This window comes from Pleurodeles waltl, chromosome 11 (genome assembly GCF_031143425.1).
Source record: "Pleurodeles waltl isolate 20211129_DDA chromosome 11, aPleWal1.hap1.20221129, whole genome shotgun sequence".
Lineage (NCBI taxonomy): Eukaryota > Metazoa > Chordata > Amphibia > Caudata > Salamandridae > Pleurodeles > Pleurodeles waltl.
The window spans coordinates 829,005,898-829,029,563 of NC_090450.1; the positions used below are offsets into that span (position 1 = coordinate 829,005,898).

Here is a 23,666-nt window from a genome sequence, read left to right on the forward strand (position 1 = left end):
TAGCACTGGGTGTCTATCAGTGCACTTCCTGTGACACCCTCATTTTTTGGGATCAGCCTGTTTTGATATTAGGTGTTCACTAAAGGGCCTTCTCATAATATGTTCTTGGGCCATTTGGTTGTTTGCAATCAGGTAGATTCTCTATTTTTTCCAGGGATATGTAAAAGGGGTGGAGAACATGTAAAACATGGCATTCATGAGTTTTCCATCTCTACCTGTAGACACAGTAAAATGTAATAGGAGCAGAAAGAAAGACGAATTAATTGTAAGCTAGTTGAAGGGAAGGATGCTTCAAGTAAATCCATATTAGAGAGAACCATTTGGAAAGTGCCAGCCAGCATGTTATTAGTTTCCTGAAATCAGCCCTATAAAAGTAGATGATGGGTGTTTGAAAGGGCATAAAAATAAAGAGGATTTGTTGTTCTAAAGAAAGAAAGCAATATGCAGTGGGCGTTCCTTCGCCTATGTTGTCCACAAATTTGGGAAAGACCTCCCCGTTGTACTCAGAATGGACCAATCTGTATCTAGCTTCAGAAAACCCCTAAAGACACAGCTTTTTCAATTTACTGACTATACTATAACTTTAAGTAAATCTAGCAAGCCGACAGGTGAGTTGTCATCAGTGCTGGGAGGCCCAATTGGGTCGCTATGTGCTATACAAAAATACCTGCTTGGAATAGAACATGCTCTATGAACCAGGGGCAGTTTCACAGTATTTGATTTAATATACCTGCAGTCCTGAGGAATGTGCTTGATCCCATAGGGGAAATTTCAAGCCCCAAACTTGTGAACCGATATGAGAAGAAGAGACAGTTGCTTGAGCCTTCTCTTTTTACCCTTGTGGTACTGAAAACCAGTAACATATTTTGCTTACCTACACACAGTTCTAAAATAAGTCTGACAGTTTAACAAAGATAAAACATAAATGCTTTTTTAGGGTACATAGTCTCATCCAAGTGTGTGAACCCATAACTAGGGTACTGTACAACCAGTTAATGGTGTGCTTCTCGTGCCGGGTGTGGAACCCACCGATGGAGCATACCACACCAGGTAGGTAAGAATCCATCATCCTATATGAGAACATGAAGGCATGGTACTTCAGTAAGGGGTTTGGCTGCTTCTTCTCGGAGTTGTATACTTTTAGTATGCTTATTTCTGTTTATGGAGAGTACACAATAGTCGTTTAAATGCACTCACTCCATCTTCAGTGTGTGTTATCTACCTGACCTGTTTTGAACCTGTATGAGTGAGAGAATTGTGGAATTTTACTTCTCTACTGCCATATGTTTACTACCTATTCTTTGTGGTAGGCAAGGCTGCACAGCTGTTGTCCCTGTTTTACCTTTATCGTGTTGTGAAGCTTGGAACAAAAATGTCTACTACACAAATGGCAAATAGTTTGCATTGCCATTGCTTGTTAAAATGCAAACTTTTAGTGAAATAGTGAACTCCCATAAAATAAGTGAGCAGTGTTTACCTTTCATTTTTCTTGAAAAACAAGCAGTTTTTGAATTGTGGACTAGATGACTTTGTAAACTTTGAAATCATACCTAACAAGCAGTCCTATGACATGTATAATAACTTCAGCCATTGCTGTCATTTTAGCCAACAGAACGTTGCATGTCAACATTTTAAGCCCATAATCACAGTAAAACTAGAAGTCGCACAATGTAACATGCTGTTTGCTGAAAAGGCAGGAATGGCTAATGGTATCATATGTCATAGTACAGCTTGGCATACTTGTGAAATGCTAAATAAAATTCAGTTCCTGAATTTCCCCCAGATATATGCCTGCCATTTTTATCAAGCTCTCACATGTACTACTAACTCATAGGCTCATGCCCTACAGTCATCTGTCAGGACCACCCACGTAGTGCTAGAATGCCCATATGAAGCCATAGATGGCTGGTGTCTCCTCAACCTTGGGCCACATCCTTGAATCAAATAACCCCATGATTGCAAGACATTTTCTTGCTTACTGTTAACATAGAAACAATGCTACCCTTATGTAAAAAGGCATAAACGTGCATACATGTTGGTACTAGTCATTATACATAAATTGAGCTGTATGGTCGCTAACATCTAAATGGCATCCTGCAAATATCTGTTGAAATTGGAAATATTGTATAAATATCCTTACATGAAGTAATTATAGTATGATTATTCTGGGTGAAATGTTGTATTATTTTGGCTGAGCTAATATACACCTGAAATGACCAGACGGTGGAAGTAACATTGTCATGATTGTCGCCTTGTAGGTGGAAAAGTCCTTACAGCGTATTCAAAATGGGCAGAGGAACTCCATGTACACCTCCCAGCACAGCGTGGAGAATAAAGTGGGTGGGATCCCAGGCTGGCAAGCCTTGCTCACAGCTGTAGGATTCCGACTCGATCCACCTGCCAGTGGTCTTCCAGCAGCAGTCTTCTTCCCAACGTCAGATCCTGGGGATCGGCTGCAACAATGCAGCACTACAATACAATCCCTCCTAGGTAATTATCTCTCCTAGTGAATGGTTGCAGAAGAAGTGGACAAAACTGATCATAAGCTCCATTTTTAGATCCTGAGCCTCCTGAAGTAAAGGAAGTGATTTTAAGTAAGGCATGTGTAGCATGTTTGTTAGTATCTACAATATGGCTGCAGTGTGCAAGTTCCACCAGTAATACCTCATTGCTCAGGGGATTCTCAGGATTCAACCCCCCATCCATGTTAATTCTGCACGTCCAGATTTAGAATGGCTCCTATCCTATTGATTTTATATTTTCCACTATTAAACTAAGTATGAAAGCAGCAAATATTCTTTGAGCATTGAAGCATCAGTCCACTTTACAACACATACTACTTGATTAACTATTTAATCAATTTTTAGTGACTGTCTTGCCTGTTTCATTTGAATTTTTTTATGGACATGCCTTACTTGGAACACCTCATAAACTGACGTAGCTCTCTTCTTTGCATGCACAAGGTCTTGCACATAACATAGTACTGAATAGTGCATGCATTGTGATCGAATCATGTTTTGCTATTATGTATTTTGTACCAATTTTAATTATTTGTACAGTAAATGAAATAATGTTTGTTTGTGACTCCTCCTATCATTCTCTGTGGATGGGTGGAATTAATGGCCTCGCCTGCAAACACACGCAGGGTCACCCATATAGAGGCCCGAATCAGGAAAACGGAGGAAGTGTACTATTGTAAAATATCTGTGTTATTAGGGTGAGATGAGGCTACGTAGAAGAGAGCTGAAAACTTGAAACTAAATTGAGCTGTTTCATAATTTGCTCAAGTTTCATTAGGTGACAATCATAAGCTTTAATTAGAAGAATTAGAATATGGGCTAACCTTTACAGACAATCCAAATGGACTTGTTGGTGAGGGTTTGCATGTGTACGTCTATGTTACACTTCAATGGACTAAATATCTTGTGGACGCTAGGGACATTAGCCAGTCTAGAGCCTAAATATGTAGGCTGGAAGTGTTCTGGACAGGGCAAGTAAAGATACATAAACCACTGCCATGTACATCCCATTTATTTCTAATCTGTTGACTACAATTAGGAAAGACAGATTGTGTGTACATCGACTTCTTTTAAATTGTGGCATAGATTTTGCTGTCTTCCAGTAAGCCCTCTGTATAATATTAGTTACCAGAATAATAATACACTCTATAATATTGTGTATTATTCAGAAAAGGACCAGGTTGCTTCCATCCACCAGCTCATTCTAAAACCTAAATCCTAAAACCTTTTATGTGCTACCCCGCCAATTGAGCGAAATAAATCAGTCCAAATTACTCCTCCAAATTACTTAACAGTTAATGTTTACTCACAATTAGTATTTAATATGCTAACTCTGAGAGAATACCAACCTATTGCAAGGGACCTTGGGGGAGTTTCCACTTAGAAATGAAGACAAAAACGTACATGAGTAGTATTTTGTCCTCAAAATAAGTTTGTTAAATGTAAAAAGATTTTCAGTGAGCCAAACGTTTAATGAGTGTTGGTGAGGACCTGCTATTGTGAAAAAAAGAAACAAATCTGTTGTCAGTGGCGTAACAAAAGCCACAGCAGTGCAAGGGAGGAGGGGCCAAGCTCCAATGGGCATAACAAGGAGAAATATCTTAGTGTCTCCGTGTTATTTCCTCTTTCCATATGTGCTGACGACTGCAGAACACACAGAAAGAGGAAAAAGGAAAAAGACTCCAGGGATTGTTTTTGTGCAGGAAGGTGTCCCATCCTGCACAAGAACAATCCTGTCTGTAACGCAGACACCATTTCACTATGGTGCAAGGATGCCTGTATTGCCACTAGGCTGGCACTGTATTGCCACTAGGCTGCACACAGTACAGCAGCACAAAGAGAGAGCATATGTGCTCCATATCTTTGTAAATATGGAGCAGTTTTGCCCTTTCACGTGACGCAATGCAGCAACTTTACTTGCTGTCCTGCGTTGTGTGAAAGTTTAGTGAATGTACCCCAACGTGTGCTTTTTGAGATTAGAAAAAATGGCCCTGCAGCTTCCTCAACAATAACATTTTGCAAAAACCATAATAAAACAAGCACTGGCAAACCTAAACTCACACCTATTTAACTTTGCCAATGCTTTCTCTTTTTTGTTTAAAAGGCTTTAGTTCCTTACAAGAAGATCTGGATTCCGTTCTCTTTCAATAGGTGAAAGTCTTTCAGAAGTGAAGTGTAGCAAACCCTCCGATGACAATTAAAAAAAGATGTGCCTAGTCACAGAGGAAGTGTGCAAGAGATTATATTTTCCTCCTCCACTTTAAGTATTCCCTTATTACTTATAATATATAGCATGCCATCGTAAAGCATAGCAAGTATTTACTGTGATGAGAATATGAACAACCTTCTGTGAAACTTGCAGTCAAGTATGTCAAAAGCCACTGCGCACATCGCATCTCATGTTGTGCGTCAGGCGGCGTAGTAATCTTATGCATAGACATGTATTTACAAGGCACGAAAGGGCCTGCAGACCTGTTCCCAGCAGACATGTGAGCAAAACCTGACTTTACGAAGCTTTGGAATCAGGCCCATCTTTTTCAATCCTGTTTCATTGTTGTAAAACCACATGATGCTGTTTTTTTATTTGCCTGACCCCCATAAGAACTTTATTGGCACATTGTTGGGATGTTATAGGCCTGCAGAGCTGTGTGCTGCTTCTAGTAAACAGTTGCGGCATGCAAGGCATGCTTGTTTCTAGCAGCTTCTGCACCACTAATGCAATTTCTGTAAACAGAACTTAATTCATATCTGTGAGAGTGTAGCTGCATTCTATACATTCAAATGAACAACACCTTGGTAGTTTCAAATTTGCACCAGTGCAAGCTCTACTTTAACACGTGCACTGAGACTTTATTCTTACTGCACATATTTAACCTCTTTAGCACAAGCTTTTCTCACTGGTGGCCATTCTGCAGCTGTAACTAAGAAAAGAAGTGTGTGGGATTGACCCGTATTGTGAATGTTTTTTGTTTTAATTTGTCTGTGTTCTCAAGATTCAAAGACAAGAGGGAGTATGACCTATTCATAAATGGAGCGGTCCAGATACACTCTTCTCAAAAGTCAGAAATCCAGAAGCGGCAATTGATCCTACAGTGTGTTTTGTCCCACAAATCACCCACCTCATTCAAAGCTTGATCCACCAATTAAAATTCATCTGAGGAATACAGTTTGATGTGACCTTTTGTTTGTTCTTTCAAGGGAGCACTACAAAATGGTTAATGATGCTCAGTTGCACTAAGAATTATCTTCAAAGTACTATATTTCAATCTTAAAATGTATGATAAACATGTACCTGAGTATGAGTATCTGACCACCACTGGGCTCTAGGACAAACAAACCAAAACATAACTTTCACCTAGGACTCTCCCATGATCTCATTCTGGTCAATGCAAATCAAGGAGAATTAGAATCAAAATCCATAGGTCTAAAGGTACTGAACTGTGTAACACTTTCCTTTCTCTTTGAACATTCGGCCCACTATGTACACTTTCAAGAAATATTTTAAAATCCATCTTTTCTACTTCTAATTTTTGAACAATGCAATTTCCCTTTTCCCTTTGTTCTGTGTACATCATCCCAACTGCTCATCTCTTCTCTTGCATCATGCTGTGCTCTTTCTTCCTCTTGAATAGTATTACCTGGTTTAGTACTCAGAAGTTAATTTATGTGGCTTTTCTCAATATAGGTATGTGCATCTAACCTTGGAGCCCCTTAAACGTTTTTTTCAATTGCAATGTAGACATCTCTGGCCAGATCCCAGAATGTATTTCACTGGCACTATTTCATATTTTTGTGGTAAGGCAGTGCTAGATGCAAACATCTTCACCACTGTGTTATGAAAGCAGGTTTCTGGAGGTAGTAATGTGTGACAAGAATGTTTGTGCATATTTGAGTGTGACATTTGTTTGGGATGGTGGTGATAACGTTGCCCTATCTTAAAATATCTTAAGACGCCATACTTGTGAGGTCCTTTGATCAAAGAATTATCTCCTAAAATAACTCCTTCTAGGAAGCCTGTTGGATATTGCACATCCAAACCAACATGGAGCACGACCCAATTATAAAGCATACCCGCTGGGTGTATGAGGGTCTAAGTATCCATATAAGGAGACCTGTAGGGTCTGTAATAAAATTAATTTTAAAAAAGTAATGTCCCCTGTGTTTATTATACAGAGTGTCACAGATTTTGGTTAAGTGTGATGATGATAGCCAGATTCATTTAATAGAGGCAAAATAGAACTGAAGAATTAGGAATATCTTTCTTGTTTATCAGAGCCTCGCTCTTGATTTGTTGCAGGAGGGTTAAAAAAAGTGGTGCTTTTAAACAAACTTAGCAGTGACAATTTGTTAACACATAAATAAGATCAACAATTGCTACTTCAAATCAGGCAATAGTATACAAAATACAGTTCCATTGTTTGTGTATTCTAAGTTCAAGATACCTGGCAGCAAAACTCAAAAACTTTCCATACTTTATCATCCACTGTTCACATATATGTTGCATACAAGGAGTTTTCAACCAAGTAAGAACCACACCAAACATCGCTATCATTTTGCAATATGATGATAAGTGGTGTCTGGGTGATTTGTAAGATCCATTTACAATGCTATGCCAACTATAGAAACATAATTTATTTTACTTTAATTGCGACTTCAAGTAACTACTTAAGATCAATCAAACTTTGTCAATGCACTTGTACTGTGAGCAGCAGCCAGAGCTGCCCTAGGTCTTCTCCGCCCCAGTCCTTACTTGAAAGCACAGTGATGCGGAAGGTGGTCAAACACCCTATAAGAATTTATAACTTTGGGTGCACAGCGTCAGCAAGGCCATTGTTTAGTTTTATGATACTATTGTTGTATTTCCATCTAGAGAAACATGCTGACTGCTAACGGCTAGAAACCAAGTGGGTGTGTCCATGTTTAATCTCAAGCAAGTCCAGAAAATAGCTTAAATGGATCGTTTAACAATACAATGTGCAAAATGTTTCTCAAAGAAGTGTTCTGATCAAAAAGAGATATGAATGAGGCTTTCATACTACAGTTTTCATTTTTGTTTCAGGATTGCCTCACCCAGCACTCCAAGCACTTTGTAAGCTCATTACGGCTTCTGAAACTGGGGAGCAGCTAATTAATCGGGTAAGCATTGATCCTGGAGACAGTCTGTGTAGGGATCATCATAATGATTGGTTATAAGGTGCCCTGTCCCTCAACACTTCGAGGTAATCTTTTGACTATCAATACTTACAGAGGTCGCTGGAGTATTTTCATTCTTATACTATAAAACCTTATATTTCTTGTAGATTGGCAGGGATTGCTGGTATTAATGTAATTTATACATGTCTACATTGAGCGAAATGTTTTAGAACTGCTTGGTAAAAAAATGAATAATTACTTTTATAGTCAGTTTACTATAGAATTATTTTTGCTATTATACTAGGAGTAGAATTCCTGTCTAATAAATGGGGAAACAGCAGAGACAAGGGGGTCATTATGACTTTGGCGGATGGAAAAGTCGGTCTGCCAAAGTCCCGCTGGCCCTATTAAGAGTTTCCTGCAATGACGTTTCCACCCGCTGGCCCAGCAGGAAACGGCCTAAAGCATTGTCTCCGGCTCATAATAGAGCCAGCGGCAATGTTGTAGTGCGTAGGGTGCACCAGCACCCGGTGCGATGTTCACTGTCTGCAAAGCAGACAGTGAATTTCGCAACGGGGCTGGCCAGATGGGCCCCTGCACTGCCCATGCCAAGTGCTTGGAAAGTGCAGGGGGCCCCCTGAGACCCCCTGCATCCCGTCTCCAGCAGCCTTTACATGGCAGTGCTACCACCATGTAATCGCTGTCAGAGAAGGGACACGCAATCGCCAGGGCAGCGCTGCTTGCTGAACGTGGCACTACCACCACGGTCATAATGTGGTGATTGGACTGCCACGTTGACGGCGGTCTGACCGACCTTGCGGTCCTGGTGGTCTTAAGACTGCCGGGGTCGTAATGACCCCCATAGTCTGTTAATTTATTTCCTCAGTTGTCTGCTAGAAGTGAATGTTTTGGGAAGAAATTAAGACAGTACTGTCAGAATTGAAGTTTTCTGGTAAATAATGTAGTTCTTTAAATATACTTTCATGTTCACCAACATTTGCAAGATGAGGAGTGACACTTCAGTCACCACCACATGCCCATCCCCCACACATTGTATTTCCTACTTTAGTTTGTGCTTGTGATTAGCCAAACATTCACATCCCAATCAAACTACACAATTACTGCACATACAGCCCTTATTAGATTTATTTAGCTTTTGCAGATTTCTTGAAAGACACCTGACTGCTTATGCTTTTTCCAAACTGGCCTTGCTGCAAGCCTCCATTTGTCTCCATTTTCTGACCTACTACAGTGTTTCAGCATTTGCATAAAGCATGTTGCTTTACCTGTGCTGCACATACTAATAAAAGTTTCATTTTTTCATTTCTTATCATGCTAAACAGCCTGTGCTTGTGTTTTAAGCCTATCTTTTCTCTTTCTCCCCCTCTTGCTACCTTTTAATCTGCTGCCTGAAGGCTGTTAAAAATATGGTTGGCATGGTAAGTACTTGGAAAGCTGAGAATGTGAATGTTCTACTAATTATGAGTAATGTATACATTATTACACATGGAGTTCAGACAAGTCAGGCCTCCAAGCAGGAAACTGTGCCTGATTTTCATAGGCTGCTGATCAATTCTGTGGTGATTTTCACTTATGCATGTGAGAAATGTTTGGGTCCAGCTCTTATTGCTAGTTAGGTGACTAAGCAGTAGGTTTCACCCCGAGCATTCAGCACAGTTGCCAAACCTCCTATAAGCACAGAAGCTACATAACATAAAGTAACTTAACACACACTTGACTATTTCATTGACCAATCATGGCCCACATCAACCTATTCTATTAACAGAGAAAGGTCCTGATTCGTAGAGCATGGCCTAAAAATAAAAAATATACTCTTGTAGGTTTCCTTCCAGTCTCTGAAAAAATTGCTGACGTTTTAGGACTTCAACTAGAATTAGAGAAAAAAAATCCAGAAATCTATGACAATCATAAATTTATAAGACTACTCCTGCTGTGCAAATTTTCCCATGCAGACGTTCTGCTTGGTGTAAAATCTGCTTGAATATTTTATGTCGATATGGCAGTGGCGGCTGGCAGTTTTAGGAGGGAGGGGGGTGGACGGGAAGCACACTCACACTTTCACACACACACACACACACGCACGCACACACATCCATTAACACCACTCATCAACATTCAAACATATACGCACTCACCAAACATTCATTAAAAAAGATCTCACACACACTTACCTTCAGCCTCGGAGGTCCCAGGAGGGTTGGGACTGCTGACTTCCCTCACTGGCTTTAGGTCAGCCAATAAGGGAAGGCCGCAGTCCCAGCCTCGTCACAGAGTGGGATGGGGTCAGTGAGACTGCTGACCCCACCCCACTCTGTGATGAGGTGTCACTGATTCACACTCGCCCTGGGCGCTTCAGGTCTTAAACCTGAAGTGCCCGGGTCAAAGTCAATGGGTGACGCTTTCCTGATCACACGGGGGGAGAGCCTCAAGGCACCTTTGCTGAGCTGAGGCGGTCACGCCCACAGGAGCTGTGACCTCTTCAGCCCAGCAAGGTTCAGCTCAGGCAGCCAGGAGTCTGCCCAAATCATGCATGTCTGCTCCTGGCTGCCTGACCTGAACATAAAGAGTGTCTGTCAGGCTGACCTTTGCTCTCGAACAGGGCCAAGACTGATTTGCATATGGCTGGGTCTAAGCTGGGGTGGCATGGTGAGCAAAAGAACGATGGATTAAACCCAGATCTGTCTGTGACTGGGGGTGAATGTTTGATTGATTCGGCATTCCGTCCATCATTTGTGTTTTGCTTTGCTTTTGACGCCATAAGTGCGCCGGGTATGCCCAGACGTGGGTCCCGGGCTCACTATGTCACTGGATTCAAGCTAGCCAGGCTGATGAAGGGTGAAACCCTGAAACCGGTCCCAGGATGCTTGTTTCCGGTCCACGGAGGACTTAGCCTGGCAGTTTGAGCTGGACTGTTCCCATGAGGAACAGGGTCAAGGCTGATTTGCATATGGCTGGGTCTAAGCTGGGGTGGCATGGTGAGCAAAAGAACAATGGATTAAACCCAGATCTGTGACTGGGGCTGAATGTTTGATTGATTCTGCATTCCATCCATCATTTGTGTTTTGCTTTACTCTTCATGAGGGGCCAAAGGTGGGGGCGTGGCCCCCCGCCCTAAAGGACGGGCCGTGCCTGCGATATGGACAGTAGCACTTCTAACTTAATCTTTCTTTGTCTTCTAATGGACATCTGTTTCCATTCCTTTTGCCATCTTTGGAGGACACTCATTTCTGTCTTTCTGAAGAGTAGTCTTCTGTGTCATAACTGTGGGGACTCCCTGCAAAATGTAAAAATTAACCAAATTATATGTTTCTGAGTGTTCAGTGGATTTCATATTTGCACATCACATGAAACATCATTTTCTCTGCCCCTAATTGTGAATTTACAAAGGTGGAAAATCCATCATGCTGGCACATATTTCACTGTACTTTTCACTTCTAAAATTTCACTAACCATAATTTGGTGAAAAATATAGTTTTTCAAAGTGCACATTACTTTTGTGTACACTCAAACTATATTTGGCTATAATTATATTTAGGTGTGTATAGGCATTATTGAATTGAGCCTCTACACTAGTAGTATCTCTCCTTGAGAAATGTGTAGTTGTCATTTTTGAGGCTGTCACCCTGTATGGTACTGGAATGTGAATGTGCTGAGTTTGCATTTTATCATTATTGTGCAACTTGTAATGAGGGTCTTAACCATCCAATAACATAACTTTGTGCTCCCCCTACCGGACACACCCCTTTGTCCCTTCTCTGGCAACTAGTTGCGGGATCTATATTTTCACATCATGGTTTGATTTTTTTCAGGACTGGGATAACCTGATTACCGAGTACAGCAGTACCAACTTACTGTTTATAAGGCACTACTACCACAACTAATTAGTTTTGTAGACCTTTCAGGCTATCACTCAGTTGGCCGGTAACACGTAGCTGGGGTGTTGACAGCTACAGAAAATAATATTTCATCTGCTGATTAGCCACCTGACCTGAGTGATTTGTCTCCCACTGCTTCTATATAAATAGTTAGGTGTGCAGTTTAACTTTATAGCTAGATTTTATGGCTTCTAATTTTATTGGAAAATTCCATACCTGACAACTGGCATGGTGCCAGTGTGTACCTCATAGAATCAGCAGATTTTCAACTGTCACCCAGTGCATATGCATTAACATTCACCTAAACACAAAACTTATGCTAATTTGTTCAATGTGCTGCATTCATAAAATCATGCCAGGGTCTGTATTACAGTAAGTGCACCGGGGGCGCAACAAGCCTGTGCACCTGCTTTCTGCTTCCACGAGGCACTTTGGTATTACAGAACCTCTGCACCCACACTGAACTACTGAATTTGCAAAGGCAAAGAAGCTGTCAGGTTGCGCACTGACAGTGCCAAAATAAAGGCGGCACACTCTCTGCTTCCCCCTGAGGGCAGCCTTTGGAGTTGACAAAGAGGGGATCCCATGGACGCTCAGGACATCCCTCTGGAGACGGGTGTAGTCACTCACTGCACCTGTCTGCAAAGGGATCTCGACTCCATTTTGAAAGTGTAGGCGGCAGTGCTTAATTTGTAAATTAAGAGGTGCCGGTGCTCAAAGCCCTTCTCTTAAACACGAGGCTGCAGTAATTAAATCTGCCAGCACTGAGTATTGAGGCAGCGTAATCTTGAAGCCATCTCGGGCCTCTTCAATCCATTTACGGCCACCCCTGCCCCTTCAGTACATACTGCAACTTTCTACTTTCTCCCTTTATGACGCTTTTTAGGTTTTCCTTCTTCCGTCTTTCACGTATGTGTCTTTTGCTCGCAGCAAATGCTTGAGGCATAAGAATAAGCCCCGGCCCTCACAAATAAGTGCCGGTGCTCAGCACCGGAAACAACAAGCACAAGTTAAGCACTGGTAGGCGGGCTATCGGAAACACAGAGCAGCTTTACAAAGCAGCTTTTGAGCGTCTGCTTCATATTTCACATGAATGTGCTGCCCCCAAAGCAGGCGAGTTTGCAGCTGCCCCGCAGGGCAGTGCATTCTTCATAAAAGTGCGCACTTTCTCTGTTTGCACCCAGCACACCTCCTTAAAGGTGTGCAAGATGCAAACATGGAAAGTGCAGACTTTTAGTAATACGGCCCCCGGTATTTAACTTTAATGAACAAGGGGGAAGCCCACACTGCCTTTGAAATCATTTGCAGTGCAAACGTGCTAGCCATTGCAGCCAGATGTTGAGGTGCTCAAAAGCTCTCTCCCCGAGGCCCAGCCCCTGGAAGCCCACTATTTACCTCGTCCAGTATCACACATCGAAAAAAGTTCAAGGTTGGCAGGTCTGATACTAAAACGTGCGTACACAAGTTTAATTGCTGCTGTATCACAAGACTTTGTGACCAAGTGGGAACTTAAACAGATATTTTATTGTACATGTCTAAATGCATTACATGTTTCAGAGACAGGTTATAAAAAGCGAAGAAGTGAATTGCTCTGATTATTTTTAGGAGACAAGCACATTTTGAATGTGATTTGAATAAAGGGCACCAGGTAGAAGTTGTCAAACTATTCACGTGTGCAGCATGATGAGGCTTAAATAAAACTCATCCGCACCTTGGGATTCACGGATTTTGAGTTGGGATTCACGGATTTTGAGTTAGAGAGTAGGGCTTGGGATTCACGGATTTTGAGTTAGAGAGTAGGGCTTGAGATTCACGGATTTTGAGTTAGAGAGTAGGGCTTGGGATTCACGGATTTTGAGTTAGAGAGTAGGGCTTGGGATTCACGGATTTTGAGTTAGAGAGTAGGGCTTGGGATTCACGGATTTTGAGTTGGGGTGTAGGGCAGATTGCTTACCTTCCACATCTGCTTGAATTCCTGAGCAATGGTGATAGTTTTTGAACTCCGTGGCTTTGGATTTATTGACCTAACGATCTGTCTGCTGTCAGTTGACCCGAGATCGTTAATTAACTCGTATTAATGAAACACCCAACTGTGGTCAGATCATTATCATGGTAAAATCAGAGACATTGCGGCAATCTGATTATTCTGGATCTTGACCTTGAGCTGACTGTTTGAATATGTGAAAATAATGTTTGGAAATTGTGCTACTAGTACTAGTAAGCCTCTTAATGTATCATAATAGGAAGCATAAAATGTGACTTTAATAATCAAGTGGAAACATAAGAGGCTTGAGTGTGTGTGGGCCGGGGTGGGAGGCTGAGGTGGCTTTAATTTTAGCAGAGAGGTGGGTGGACAGGATGCACACACACACACACATAGACTCACCCACAAATGCTCACTCACACCCATGCATTCCATACACGCGTGCACACACACACAAGCATCCATCCACAAAACAAACTCCCAAATGTTCATACATATACCCATGCATGCAGTCACATACCAAACATTATTAAAAAATTAACACCTTTACTGCTCTGCCTAGGAGGTACCAGGAGGGCTGGTAGTGCTGCCTTCCCTCATTGGCTAACCCTAGGTCAACCAATGAGGGAAGACAGCAGACTCTACCTTGTCATAAGAGTTGTTGACCCCAACCCACTCTGTGACAAACTGTCATTGATTGACACGCTTCCCTGGGTACTTCGGGGTTTAAGACTGAAACTCCCAGGTCCGAGGTAATCAGTGAAGCTCCCCCTCATCAGGAAGGAGGGGGGGGCTCAAGGTGCTTTGTCAGGCTGAAGAGGTCACGCCCACAGAAGCTGTGACATCTTCAGACTGGTGAAGCTCAGCTCAGGCAGCCAGGAGCTTTACAGTTAGCACTTGTCTAGCGCCTGGTTGCCTGATCTGAAAATAAACTCTGTCTGTCAGACTAATCTTTGCTCAGCCTGACAGACACTCTTCTTGTTGGGGAAAAGTTTAGAGGGTGCATTAGGAACGGCCACAGCTGGTGAGAGGAATGGAAGGGCAAAATCAGGGTTGTGGCCAGTGATCAGGGGTGTGGCCAGTGCTGAGTGTGGTCCACCTTTCATGTCCTTTGCCTCCCTTGCTTCCAAACTTTAAAGTGCATCCAGAGCATCCATAGTGATGCACATGATTTCATTTCTGCTACAAATTAAGAAGTAGTAATGAAGTTGCACACATTGCCCTTAAGAGACATCTCAGGGCCCACCAAAAGTAGTGCGCCCCCTGATGCCTGGCACTGAAGGTCAGTAGCCTGCTGAGGTAAGTAGTCTTCTTTCGATACATCCATTTTGTTCATGGGAGATAATGAATTCAACAGATGAGGTTGAGCACCCCCCTTTTTAGAATTTGAGTATGCCTGACTCTTGCATGTAAGTGTTGTTAGTGAATCTATGTGCAGGATAATTTTACTTGCACGTCTTTGGGGAGCAGCTTGTTCTGGACAGAAGTATGAGGCCATTTGTAAATGTGGCCTTATAAGATGAGCTAAGCGCAAATACTGAGTTGTTTTTGAGCCTCATTTTCAAATGCTACGTTGTCAGGAGAATGTACCTTTTCAGTAGTACTGAATGGTTCAGGTGCTTTAATGAAAATGCCTCCTTTTTTCAGCTGCATCAAGTTTTGGTCCAGCTTCAGGCTGGAGAGAAAGAACATGATTTTTCTTCAGCACCAATTCAGGTTTCCATCAGCGTGCAGCTCTGGAGGTTACCGGGATGTCATGAGTTCTTGGCAGCTTTAGGTAAGGTGTGCTTGTGGACTCTTCTTTTATAATTGAAATGGTTTCTCCCTTGAGAAGTATTTTTTTAACGTATTTTCCTTGATTTATTAGTTACGTGTAACTCAATTATTGTGATAGGTTAATACTGAGGATAGCAAATTCCTGTTACCAGACCAAAATAGGTAAGCTCTGGGCAGCAGAGAGCAATTTTGCCTAGGAGTAAAGAGTGACACCTATGTTTCACTCCCCTAAGTTATGAGCTAGATGGGAGTGAACTAAGTGGCTACTGGAAATGTATCCTCAAATTGGAGCCACATGGGTAATAACTCTTCCCCAGAGAGGTATAGCCCGGGTGAGACTGGGACAGAAAATAAGCGTAGGCACCAGAATGAAAATGGCCTTCATTGGTGAATCAAACAGCTAAAAAAAGTGACCCACATTTATAAATCGGGGCACTGCCAGTTGCTACCTGACTTTTTCCCCCCAAAGAAGCTCTAACTATACAAATGAGAGACACTGCTGTAGAGAAAGCTCTGCATTCAAGAGAAGGATCTCTAAATAGGATTGACTGCCCTCCACTGATGTGATATAGGAATTCCCAGTGCCATTTTGACTGCTAAGTGAGCTGACTTCCGAACTTAAAATGAGCCACGAAATTTACAGAAATCAACTTTGTTTGTGATAAAACCTACGTTAATTTGACCACAACCCATTGTTTCAGTTTGAAACTTTATAACTGAAAAATAACATTTATTTCACTGGTTAATGCAGGAAAAACTGATCAGTTCATGTAAAGCTATTCTGCTCATAATTCATGACCACCCCCCTTAAATCTTTCATACATGTGATTGTAAACTTTCTACTGGTGCTTATAAATGTATATAGATCAATATGTATGACATTATCTAAGCGTACCCCTTTTTTAGGTCTCACCTATCTGGCAGCTTTTAGATGTCTGGTTACAAAAGACCTTCCGTGGGCTATAGCAAGAACTTACAGTGGGGTTGGAGCCCACTCACTGCTTCCATTGGGTGACTTTGTTGTCACTCTCATTTGCTTGCTTCCTACACAGTGGCGTTCCTTCCTCTTTCTTCCTCTTCTTGTGTTTGTTCCTCTCCTGGAGCATAGCCTGTGTAACATCCTTTAGATTGACTGACTTAATCTACTTCCACTGCTCTCTTCTAAGGCATTACCTTTTTATTTTTCGTAAAGTAATCCATGACAGTGCATGAGTTTTCCCTCACATGCCTCTCCCTCTACCAATTTCCCACCCCTTATGTTGTTCTCTCATTCCCTGCTGTCTCTTCTGTGTTCTGCTTTTCCCCTCCTCAACCCGTCCAGCATTATTTAGTTTTATCCCCTCCACTACCAATTGCTTTCATGTCACATGTTTCTCTATTGCTTCACCTCGCAGGCACTTGCAATTATTTAAAGTTTGGTGAGTGTAGCCACTGCTGTTTGCTGCCAGAAGGCCAGCTACAAAAAAGTGATTTTTTTAACATTTACCTTTTTTTAAATGTACAAATCCAGGTAACATTCATCATCTTAGATCAATCGTTTAAAAAAACAGGCTCCAGTGTTATTCTGTAGGCGCACACATGTGTGGGGATGCATGTGCACGTATACGTCATAATGAATGTGCACAACTTGAGAATGATGCGACTGGCAAAAGCGACAGTTTCATCATGCCCTTTTTTCTTTCTTTCCTTCTTTTTTGCAGATGCTGCGTAGCATAACCAAAAATAATTTTACATTATGACGATGCTTCACAGCAGCGGCTAAAATATTGGCATAGTGACCAGGTCTACAAGGCCAATTCTTTTTGTTTTGCCAATGCGTGTAAATAGTTTATGGGCACAATCTGATATAAACATTACACGCATAAGCACACAATGCAGGATAATGATTGTTCCTTGAGGTGGGAGGGTAAGTGGTGCATTACATGCTTGTTGGTCCACTATCTAGAAACCACACACTTTCCAATCCTTCAAGAGTGTCATAGTACAAGGTTTGCACATGGGAGTATTTAATTTGCCCTCTCTTTTCATTGATAACTGAGGAGGACAAGGGGTCTTCTTACAAGTGCCCCCTTTTTTGGAAGTGATATCACACCTGGTAAATACTGATGCTGCCAGGTGCAGCCTTTACCAGAAATGATAATGCCACCCCATTCTGAGTTCCTTGCCCCTAAAAGAAGGATCATATGGTGACAATTCAGGTTTTCACCACTTACCCGAGCACCAAATGTGATTCGCACCGCAATCAGGGTTACTGCCTAATTTTAATGAGGACCAAGATGTCCAGAGTGACCCTTGAAACATGGACAATCTGAACAGGTTGTGAACTGATTTTATTTGGCCTGCTTTTGCTGTTCTAGTGTGCCACTAAAACTGGTAGGTCTGTTTTATTTTGCAGGGATTGCACATTATCGTGAGTGTGTGTCTTTACATCCCAAAATACTAAGTGCTGCCCCTGCTCAATAAATTCGGGATGAACAGCAGGCAGCTGTCTCACGAAAGTCTCTGTGAAGGGAAACAAACAAGCGTTGGTAAAACATTACATTCTTGAGACAAAAGATAGGAAATAAAGTTGTACATTATTTTCCCGATTCAAACCAGAGGTTATAGCAAACTTGCCCCTTTCACAAAACTGGTTAGCTATTTCACAGACTATGATCGCATCACAGCATAGATCAGGAGTATTGTTTTTATCAAGATCTGCTTTGGCAAGAGGATCTAGGAAGAAGGCGGCAGTAGTAGATGTGGTGTTAATGAAGGATGGGTCATATTATGGCCGATCAGCCGAATGGCAGCCCATCCCTAGAGTCACCTTACATTTTAAGCAGTGTAATTTTCACATTGTGTCTGACATTAGTTCAGAGAAGGGATGACAATAGGTACATATGACATGGTGTGGCCGAATATTGTGGACTCTTGTTTTCAATCCAGAGGACATAGGGCCTGATTTAGAGTTTGGAAGAGGGAGTAAAGGCAGTCAGGGTGGTGGAGGACTTTCCATCTGCTACCTTGTCTTGACTCCACTCCATTGACTTGTATGAAACACTGCCACAGCAGTTCATACAGAGCCGTTTAAAAGGTTGGTGTGCGTCAGCCATTGGTGACAGATGCTGGCACCAAGTTTTTAAAAGTTTTTACATTTTCACAATTAAACTCCTGCTTATCCCCAAGCGCGAGTTTGTGTTTGGAAAAGTATAAACTAGTGTCCCCAATACCGTGGATGTTCTCAACCAGTATGTTGGGTGATTTTTTTTTAAATGTTTCCTAACCCTCACCTCCAGGATATTTCTGGCAGCGACGAACAGTAAACAACAGATCCATACGACTGCCGACCTTAAATAGGGCAGACGGGTGGATGGCTTACACCTGATGGCCCATACTGCCTCGGGCAGGAAGGGGAGCTTTACACTGACAGAATTCATTTTATTGTGTCGAGGTAAATCTGGTATTCTGCTCAACTCAAAATTGAACAAATGAATCGAGAGATTGATGAATAGGGTACTCCTTCGCTATCATGGCAGAGAACCCTGTCAGCCAAACTCTTAATTGGGCCCTAAATTCCTGAACCAAGGGATCCCATACCACATGCTTCTTTTACATTTGTGTCTCATTGATTCAAGTTTGCAACTTTAATTTTACAGTTCTTGTTTGCTCATGAGAGGAGGCTCATTAGCGATTTGTGGCAAGTTCAGAAGTAATATTGTAATGTGGTAATAAGGTCAGACTATAATATTATCCCAGAATTTACTATTCTGCCTTATTAGTAGTATTGAGGAATATCTTGGTGTATGAGCAATACCATTTTTTCCATTTCATGTTATTTGCTCTTAGTTACCGCCAGCGGTTTGCTAACGGTAACCTATCATTGGATTTCGGGATGCGATGTCTAACTAGTGCAACTGTGCTAATGGTATATGTTCAGTAATTTCAGTTTATACAATAACAAAGATCACTCACATTAAAACAATGAAGCTGTTAAAACATGTGCGAAAGATTCGTGAGATGGTACTTTTGGGAAAATAAAGTATTCTATTTGATGTGGATTTTTTCTATAGCAATCTAGATCGCTTTATGGACGTCATTTGCACAGAGACTCCTCCAGAGATTTCCTATAAGTCAGCAGAAAGTTTGTTATGAAAAACATAAAGATTAGTCTTTGCGCTTTATATTTCCCTAGGTTTTGATCTTTGTGAAGTTGGACAAGAGGAAGTGATTCTAAAGACCGGTAAACAAGCTAACAGGAGGACAATGCACTTTGCCCTTCAGTCTCTCTTGGCTCTTTTCGGTAAGGATGACCCGAGTTATTTACTTGATAAGTATGGATCAATCACAAACATTTTGAATATATGTACAGAATAATATACACTTTGCATAAGTAAATCTTTGAAAAACAAAGAACTTTAAAACATTCCTGCCTAGATACAAAACAAACATGCATATGTGCATGGATAATAGGCTGTTGTCTTTGAATATGAGAAGAGACCATGACTAAGAAGATGCATTATGTTGAGTTGTATATGGCTCCCCTCCACTCCCTCCACAATAGCAATAAATATCATATAGCTCTCAGGGGAGGTTGTGTGTCAAAAGATAAAATCCAACAATATGAATCTACACCAACATACGTTGAATTTCCTGTGATAAGTACCTCCCTGTGACCAGTCCACCTGTGTCCTGCATTTTCTGAGCACAGTGTGTAGCCCTTGGCCAGGTCCTAAACTTAGCCCTCTTCACACAGAAGCTGGAGGAAGTGGCTGTATGCCGTGCTCAGCAGGTTTAAAATGCAGGGTGTGGTTTTTGGCCATTCCTTGTATGCTGTCTACTTGCCCACGTAACGTTTAACCATGCCTCCTCAATACACTGGGCCAGACCTTGTTTTGAAAGATGTTATGGTTTCAATCCAAATCTGAAACACAACTAACATTTATAAAGTATTGTGAGCTACACAAGCATAACTCCTAATGTGCTCTCCTGGCATGACACAAGATATCACACATGACATCATTGATAACTTCACTGATGAATTCCCATTATAAAACTAATAGAATCGTACATAAAATCATTGATGTGATATTATATGACGTGGAGCTATCTGGTTGCGTTGCAACGGATATTTACTGTGCATACTCTACAACTTTATATCAAGAGCAAAGGCTACTTTACGATTAATATGCCAGTTATTACTTATAACAAATATTACAGGATGGCCTGGTCAATTGGTTTTGTCGTTTGTTGTAAGCAAAAGTTTCTCCCATGGGAAATCCACCAGTCCCGGGTCCACATTTGCCTTCCCTGCCCTGAAAAGAAGTGTGAGCAACCTTATGGTACCCTGCAGTGATGCACACGTTGCTAGAAGATTATCAGGCTACCCACCAGAACATGAAACGCCTTCTACGAACAGTCGATGATGGGATGGGTGGGCAGGATCGGAGCAAAACTGAATTGTTTCTTAGTTGCCAATCTGAAGATTCTAACAAGATACACCTGTTCTGATTGGTTGATTGTAGTCAACAATAACTGCTGAAATTGCTGCAGTTTAAATCATTCACATTTTCTGCCCTTAACCAATCATAATCATTTTCTGATGGGCTGTGTGTAACCTTGGTCAATAGAATAATTACAGCCAGACTCCCACAGACTATTATAGTTTGAAGAAACACAGGCAGGCCAAGTGACTTTCCCACATTTGGCCAAGAAATACTAATTTTTCTATAGTTCACCCGTGAAGCCGATTTTGGCATTTTACTTTAGCTAATTTCGAAGAAAAAAATGGATTTCATCATGTTTGCATTTCAGCAAAACTGCACAGAATCAATTACTTAAACGATAAACTCTGCCATTTTACAACTTAATCTACTTAATTATAATTCGAATTCTTAAAGGCAGGACTTCTAAGTTGTACAATTACATTGTTTAAAAATAAAAATGAGATGTATTATGGAAATTGGGGGATTTATGAGCAGTGCTTAATTTGTAAATAAAAACGTGCTGATACCTAAAGCTCTCCTCTTAAACATGCGCTGCTGCAATTAAATGTGCGAATACAGAGGCAGCGTAATCGTGAAGTCATCTCGGGTCTCTTTAATCCATTTATAGTCACTCCCTACCGTCCGTCCCCATATGTGTCTTTTGCTCGCAGTAAATGCTTTAGTCCCTCAAAAATAAGTGCAGGTGTCCCGCACCGGAAACCACTGCCTCAAATTAAGCACTGTTTGTGAGGGAATTTGAAGCTATTGTGGGACATTTAAACAATATGACAGAAGCTCCTAGGCTTCTAAGAGTATAGAGGACACGCCTGGTGAATTAAGACAACGTTTTTGGTGGTGCACTTGATTCTCTCAGGTCGGGTAATCCTCTTTTATGACCTATTAAGATCTGATATAGGTCAATAACAGTGCAGCCTTAGTTCTCCATCTAAAAAAATGGGAACATCAGTTATTGGTACTACAGACTTGATTTATAATGAAAAAGTTTATACATATATATATATATATATATATATATATATATATATACTCTCAAACTAGTAGCTCTCCAGCTACTTGTCAGTAGCTCTTCTCCTGTATGTAGACCGTCCTACTGAGTTAGAAGGTGTTGTTTGGTCTAAAAAGCCTACACCAAAATTGAGAGTGTACGTTCAATATGAAAAGGTGTGCCTTTGTTGACAAAGGGAGGTCAGCAGGCAAATTCTGCATGCTCTGCCGCTAGCGCACTCCATGACTCGCCCCGCCCCCTGCACTGAGGTCATGTGCATCCAGGTCATGCACACCGAGAGGAGCAGCAGCTGTGCTGCTGTGAGTTGGTGGCGACATCCAAATAAAACCCAAAGATCATACAGGCGAACCATCAGGGCAGCAAAACAGTTGGCAGGATTAGGGGGTCCCCCCCCTTTTTTGCTGTCCATGGCAAGCATAATCTCCACATGTGAAGGTGACTGCAGCCGGCTGCGAGGCATTGGGGTGGGTTAGCGCTCACAGACTCTGGCTGCTGTCGAGTGTATGGCAAGCTTACACCCATCTGATAGCTTCCCCCGCACAATTTGGGAGCATGAAGTGAAGCGCAGCAAGAAAGAAAGGGTGATTCATACTGCAAAGCTGACTGCAGGCGGATGAAGGCCAAGGGCATTTTTGCAGGGGTCCCCTCTCCTTCCCTCTTCTATTTCTCATTTCTTGCAGTCGCATTTCCAGTGGCCTCAGTTCAGCTCTGAGGGCTTCTTTCAACAATTTATAAAACTGAAGTCAGAAACACTTTCAGGCTGCTGGGTAATAAGCACATCTTATTGAGGAGCATAACGGAAGGGGAGCAGAGTGAAGATGTGTGAGCTGCAGAGGGAAGAAAGAGACAAAGTAGAGAATTCAAAACCCAGTGCCACTCAGTGCAATCATAGAAGCATGAGAAAATACTATAAGGCAGCTAACGTCACTAGCAACACTAGTGCTGTGTCTGCTCCTGCCCGAGAACAAAAAGACACACGCTACAGGCTAAGCCAGCGGCAGCCTGGGAAAAATGCAGTCTACATTTTAGAATGGATTCTAAGACTGCAGCGATGCTTAATGCTGGTAGAACAAGCAACTAAAGCGAAGCGAGAAGGAGGCTGAAATAGAAAACCAGAGTGAGGTTACAGAGCCAGTGACTAATGTTTCAGGGCATTCCCGCTCAGTGTTTGAACCATCAGACATCAATTAGGAGCCACAAGTATGGAATACTGTAGGGGTAGTCTCAAGCCAAGCAAGGCCTAAAGAATATCAGTTGTTTTTCAAACAAGTGAAATCTACTACAGGGATCTCAAAAGCCCAAATTGAACCCTTGACACTAGAAATTGTATGAAAGACACAGGCAACATCCCCAGCAGTAAGTCCTGTCATAGTGGCAACTGAGCTCTCTGCCCCTCTCCAGCAGGTGCCTCCACCATTGGTCTCTTGGTTACCCGGTGAGCCCCCACAATACTCAGATTCACTTACGCCCCTTCCTCCCCGAATCAGTAATCAGACAAGGGGAACAGGATCAGGAACAAGCACAAGGGGGAGTTTGTTGTTGGAAAGATAATTTAATCAAAGGCATACTTAAAACCATTTTGCTGGAGATAAGAGAACTGAAGGTGTTGCAGGCACACAAGATCGCTGTTCTTCACGAGAGGTTATCAAAGATAGAGGGCAACATGATACAGCTCCTATTGAAGATGAAAAAGGCCGATTCCAGAATATCTGATCTTGAGGACAAGGTGGTACATATACAGCAAGAAGTGTGCCAACTCCTAAAGAAAAAGGGACTCACGGAAAACAAGGTCGAAGAGCTTGATGATGCTCCATGATGCTCATGATGCTTAACTCTTTGCATTGTGGGAGTACCCAAGGAGAGTGA

General features: G+C 41.9%; 1 protein-coding gene across 3 annotated transcripts in view; it reads left to right on the forward strand.

The window, feature by feature from the left end:
- The window catches only part of TTC28 (tetratricopeptide repeat domain 28), a 1,605,451-nt gene that overhangs the window by 1,566,646 nt on the left and 15,139 nt on the right, over positions 1-23,666 (forward strand). For 2 of the 3 annotated variants that reach the window (XM_069214678.1, XM_069214677.1), the window contains 5 exons: positions 2,259-2,490; positions 7,579-7,655; positions 9,068-9,091; positions 15,180-15,309; positions 19,483-19,590. In XM_069214678.1, coding sequence (XP_069070779.1) covers positions 2,259-2,490; positions 7,579-7,655; positions 9,068-9,091; positions 15,180-15,309; positions 19,483-19,590 — 571 coding nt within the window. The remainder of the gene's footprint in view (positions 1-2,258; positions 2,491-7,578; positions 7,656-9,067; positions 9,092-15,179; positions 15,310-19,482; positions 19,591-23,666) is intronic. The other variant, XM_069214676.1, reaches the window with a different exon arrangement.